The sequence below is a fragment of the Ixodes scapularis genome, unplaced genomic scaffold, assembly GCF_016920785.2.
Source record: "Ixodes scapularis isolate PalLabHiFi unplaced genomic scaffold, ASM1692078v2 PGA_scaffold11__112_contigs__length_91849675, whole genome shotgun sequence".
Lineage (NCBI taxonomy): Eukaryota > Metazoa > Arthropoda > Arachnida > Ixodida > Ixodidae > Ixodes > Ixodes scapularis.
In genome coordinates this window covers 57047995-57053661 of record NW_024609837.1, presented here as the reverse complement: position 1 = coordinate 57053661, position 5667 = coordinate 57047995, and the positions used below count along the sequence as shown (strand labels likewise).

The following is a 5667-nucleotide window of genomic DNA, read 5'->3' as shown; positions in this document are numbered from 1 at the left end:
AAATCAAAACTAGACGAAAGACGAAATGCGAAACGAGCCGGTAGATGTGCGCAACGATATCCAAGCCAATCCCAGCCAGAGTGGCTGTGCGGGTCAAGAAACAATCATGGCGTCCTCGGCGCCAGATGCTACCTACCTGGCCTTGCTGGGTTTGGCCGAAGAATTCCGCACGATGAGCCCCCCTAGCATGAAGAACTGCATCCGATGTCTGTTGGCCATCTTCCAGTTGAACCCAGCGCCGAGGGTCGAGGCCCTGACGCACCTTCAGCTGGGCATGAATTTGCTCCAGTACACGAACAACACGGATCTGGCGCAGTCCCATTTGGAGAAGGCGGTGAGCGTTGTTTGGCTACCCGCGCGCGTAGCTTGGCTTCGGACAGACATTCGGAAGGTCGCCACTCCAAGCGTAGTACATTCCAAAAGGATACGAGAGGCTACTTGTTTCCTTTCGTAGACGGTAGCCACTGACATTTGGGGTCGCGCGTCGTCTTGTTGTCATTGTAGCGTTTCCCTGCTCTTGGTGGTGCTTAGTGTTTGATACTACCCGATTTTCTCCTGACGCGGGAAGTTGATTGGCTTTGTCGCTTGGAGTCGTTTTGCAGCGTGTGGTTACTCTTATAGCCTTTAGCGTGGGACAGGATCAGCTGTCCCACGCTAAAGTGGGACAGCTGATCCTGTCCCACTTTAGCGACAAACACCGCTGAAAGACGATCGACGACGTACCAGTTCTTGTTTGTCGTCTCACTTGAAGCGCCGCGAACTTTCCCTACAAATTGTGTTGCTTGTATGTTTAGACAGCCTTGAAGTTGGTACTCCTCAAAGGGTGTCTTGTCTCTCAGTTGTAGACGAGAAATTTAGCCAGTGCAGTACAACCGCTAACCTGGGGGCTTTAATGTGTGCCACGCACTAGCGGTTACACGAACACGTGCCGATACGATGCTTATCGAAACGGGCAGCGGGTGGGGGATAGAGCCCAGAAGGTTCTGCAGCGCAAGCTTTTGCTCCACGCTCCGAGCAGAGACGCGTTAGCCCACTCGGTCACCGATCCCCCTAACAATCCCACCGAGAAACATCTCTCGGAGACGAACTTATCCTTCTCACCCGCTTGTACCGCCTGCTGCCTCTCTTCCCACCCTTCCTCCCATTCCTCCCGTGGTTCGTTCGGGGCGCTCAGCTTTAGAAGAAGGCCTTGGTGGCCACCTGGGCTTCCTACTCTACATCTCATAGTGGTCGTGGCTTGCTCGGTGGCGGTCGTGTTGTGAAAGGGAATTTGCTGTGGCTGGTTTTGTTCGCGAAAACCTGGTGCACGAGGCAATGCTTCAAGACGCTGTGGTCTGCGCCCCTGCCTCAGGATGGATACGCCAGAGATGAGAGGTCTGACCAATGTAGGACGGCTTACCACAAAGTAGGACACAACGTTCCGGCAAGCCTTTCTGGCAGACAAGAGATTTGTCATCACTCTCTGTCAAAGTTGAGATGCCGTATGTTCCTAAAAAAAATCTGCCCTCGACTATTTGGATCTAAACTCCCGCGAAATCGGTGTGAAATTCCGCGGTGCTCACCTCGAGTGCCTCGAACGTCCCAAACAAAGAACGATTCGGGAATTCGGGTTCGGAAAAAGTTTGGTGTCGATATTCGCGATGGTTTGCAGAAAGTTGGCATTGGCAAATAAAAGCTAAGCAGAAGCTTTAATCAAGAAGAAAAGTAATTGTCTCTACCTTCACCGTGTTTGTCGGCGCTTTTTGCACCCAAAGAGCGGAACACGAAAACCGCGTCGCCCAACTCTGTTTATCTGTGTATTTTCAAGTGTTTTGTTGACAACTCCAGTCGCACTAGGAAACAAGTTTCCTTGTCCCCGTGTTCTGCGTCGCATCCGCCAGGTGGGACGGCAGACCCGAACAAACAGGCTGTCTGTCAGTGTTGTTCGTCGCTCGTTGTCGCTGTTGTTTGTCGCTGTCTGTCGCTGTATTGGGACGAGGCTATTAGATAAGTCGAGTAGCGGGAAGTTGTTGGGTTCTTTGGATCTCATTTCGTCGTGATTTCTTCAGCCTTCTGGAGAACTCAAAGTGTGAGCATGAAAGCTATTTTCTGCTAAAAAAGTTCTCTCACACGAAGAAGCACATGAGCATCGACATCATATTGCTCGCGTTCACAGCTCATCCGAGGTCAGCCAAATACAGAAAAACCGCAGTTCTTTTGGGAACGGTATCCACCGCAGCCTGCTCGGGTGCGATTAAAGGCATTCCTATCATTGTTCCCGGAACATGTCTCCGGCTGGTGTGCTTACCGCCTCCAAAAAAGTGGTCCCTCGATTTCCCCTTGATGACATCATACAAGTGTCATGTTGCTGCCAACTGCTATCCTGGCAGTGTCACAGCAAAGGTGGTAGATGTGGCAGATGCCTCTTCTGCTACAGGTCGCTTCCAGCTTGACAGTCCACGGAAGCTTCAACAACCAGGAGTTGAGACTCCGCAATGAAAGCGTCACTCTCGTTTGCTCATACTTTTTGCCGGGACTTCTAGCACCAACTGCCAGGATCGCGACGCTCGACAACCTGACGCGCCAGCTCCTGTGACATCATTTGTTGCCACTTTGGGACCACTTTTAGTGTGCTGGCGGGATAGGACGTTAAACACACCAGTGGAAGACATCTTGTAGACACTGTACTCCTAGCAACCTCAATAACATTGTCAGTGCGAGCTCAGGCAGTGCTTCTGTCGTACCAAACTGTCTGGAAAAATTCCCCCCCACACACACACACAAACAGACCAAACAGGGTGGAAAAGGGGGCCGGGTCAACTGGCAGCCCCCCCAAAGCGAAGAATTACTCAATGTTCTTTCTTGACTACTCCTGCCTTCGCCAGCTGCACCGGACCACATTATGAGTATCGTATGAGTTCCAAGAAAAACAGAACGACCTTGCTTATTTGTTTGTCTTCTGAATTGTTATGCCCAAGTCCCACTAGGGCAGCAAACAGAAACAAACGACAGCGACAAATTTCGAACCAGAATTTTCCGCGATTTGACAGGCTATGTAGAATAAAGGTGGCTATGCTCAAACACAAGCATCATGCACGCGCGGTTATCTTTAGCAGGCTTGCAATCACTCATGCTTACTTCACAAGCACCGACCGACTAAACGCCTGCCAAAAGGATCATTGCGAGCATGCTCATGTCATGGCTTGTCGCTGTCGTTTGTTTCTGTTTGTCGCTCTCGTGGGACTCGGGTATTACAGGGACTGAGGACAACACACACAGCTCTTTCATGTGTTTTCCTCTACCCATATGAGTGTATCCTGTTTCGCGCCTTCTGTATTTCATCTCCAACGCGCTCTCTTCCACACAAAATGTATTTCCAAAATGCTATCGTGAGGGTTGAGCAGCCTCGCATACTGCCCAACTCTTACTTCAATTTCAAGCTGTTGTGATCATCTGTTACTTTGGCTGAAAAACACAGAGTCAGTATAATTTTTTTAATGTGACAGCAACCCTCCCACCCCTTCATGCAAAGGGCAATCTTTTTTAAATATTTTACATTCTTCAGAAAAAGTTCTGTCGTCGACGTGGTCACATAGTCGTGTCTCGGGAATCACTGTGATGTGATGATCATGGGTTGACAATACAAGCTCAAATTGTTCCAAGTTTCAACATCATGTAAATGGAGTGTTGAAAAAACTCGCCCGCATTATAATTGTGACAAGCGTGTTGGCATAAGTATACTTGTAGCAGAAGGAGTAAAACAGCAAGAGAAACTCACAACATTGTGAGTTGAAGGAATATGCCCTTCTGTGTCTTATCTTGTTTATGTTTTATTCTTTCTGCTAGAAGTACAGGGTGTCCCCCCAAAAAATGGGCAGTTTTTTTTTATCACAAAAATAAACTCTGCATCGCCGAATGTCCATTCTTTGCCCAGATGTAGCCACTAGTGGTCCAAACCGGATGCCAAAGTTCAGAACTAGCCATTAACTTATTGAAAAATTATAAATAATTTTCGGAAACTTTCAATGGGAAAATGGCAACCGACGGCGCTCCCGAATACATGGGGCCGAATGGCGCCAGTTGCCGAAAACGGGCCCTATTTTCCAATTAAAATTTTCAAAAAATTACTTGAGCTTTTTATTGAGATAACGGTTAGTTCCAATACTTTGGTATCTTGTTCAGACTGTTGTCGCTACATTTGGGTGGAAAATTGGCGTTTAACAAGACATAGTTTTTTTTTTTTTTTTTTTGCTGTGAAAAAAATCGGTATATTTTTTTGGGGGGGACACACTGTCTACTCTTCTCTGTTATTTCTATTCTTCAACCTCGGTCCGATGCTTCGCGGACTTATATTTGCAAGACTATCTGGGAATTGACTGCCCATTGGAGGAACCAGGCAGTGACAGAGTAGGAAGTTCCATGCCTTCTGTCTACTTCCAAATGGACCAGTCATCATTTACTCGCACCTTGTCACTGAACAGAGACGTTTTTCCCTCCGGCAGTCTTGTCAATTTTTACACTTTCCCAAAGACACCTTCATATTATTAGTGACTGTGTAATATAAATAATATAGTCACTGACAAGGTGAGAATGGCACACAATCGTTTTCGGTCAGCGTATTTTGACATATTTTTTACACGTGAGGCTTATGCTCGAATGTGCGAGTGCAGTTTGGGGCCCTCTCAGGCATAACCTAGTTGATCAAGTAGGAAAGATACAGAGCCATGCCGCAAGGTTTGTTACAGGAAATCGAGATTTCAGAGCTAGTATAACTGAAATAAAGTCATCGCAACGCTGGAAACCTTTGGGTCTAAGACGCATCCGCCTGAAATTTTTACATAATATTTTCCATAACAGTTCTGGTATCTGTAAATAAATACATATTTTTGAATCTACTAAAATGTCACATGGGAGAGATAATTAAAAAAAAATTTGTCTGTTCAAGCATAAAGTTGATCTGTTTAAATGTTTTGTTTTTTCTGGGGCCTATTGTTGACGAACATAATGCCCTGTGGCATTGTTGAAATACTATTGTCAGAGCTGTTTTATGACAACGCGCAAATATATATCTAAACTTTGTGTTTGAATGTTGTAATGCTTCCACTTTTAAAATCATAGTTTTTTTTTTTTTTTTTCTGTTTTAATGTGCAGTTTTCCTCTTTGTCTATGTGCCCACCTTACCATAACGCTTTTCTAGGCGGTGTAGGTATTTGAATAAATGAAGTGTCGCTCTCACGCACCGACTGCCCGCGCACAACCTTTTGGTGCACGTGCGTCTAACGGTGGCCCCGTTTTTGCTGTCTTCTCTTTGCAGTGGTACCTGTCACAGAATGTATCCTTTTTGTGGGCCAGCGCTTGGGGGTTGCCCCGGGCTGGGGGTCTCTCATGAGCCTGCGGTATTGCCGCCTTTACCAACTGTCGCCTCAGATCGCGGGCTTGGATGACGTCAAGTTTCAAGCGGCGAACGCCCTGGCGGACCTCTACGAGAAAAGGGTGGGTGAGGCCAGGTGCATAAACTACGCCTGGAGTGTCTGCACTTTATTCCCCGACCTTATGGGTGCCGCCATTTTGGGACTCGGGGCAGAGCAGACGTAATTGGCGATTGTTACAACTTGAAAACGCGACTTCCTGGGGCCCTACTACTCGGCGAGACCAAGGGGCCGGGACATCGCCGCCTGCTCTGATTGG

General features: G+C 47.4%; 1 protein-coding gene across 1 annotated transcript in view; it reads left to right on the top strand.

The window, feature by feature from the left end:
• The first annotated feature begins 83 nt into the window (after positions 1-83).
• The window catches only part of LOC8035797 (MAU2 chromatid cohesion factor homolog), a 56916-nt gene continuing 51332 nt past the window's right edge, over positions 84-5667 (top strand). Inside the window, exons 1-3 of the mRNA XM_029966209.3 lie at positions 84-334; positions 5294-5311; positions 5407-5472. Coding sequence (XP_029822069.1) covers positions 107-334; positions 5294-5311; positions 5407-5472 — 312 coding nt within the window. The 5' untranslated portion in view covers positions 84-106. The remainder of the gene's footprint in view (positions 335-5293; positions 5312-5406; positions 5473-5667) is intronic.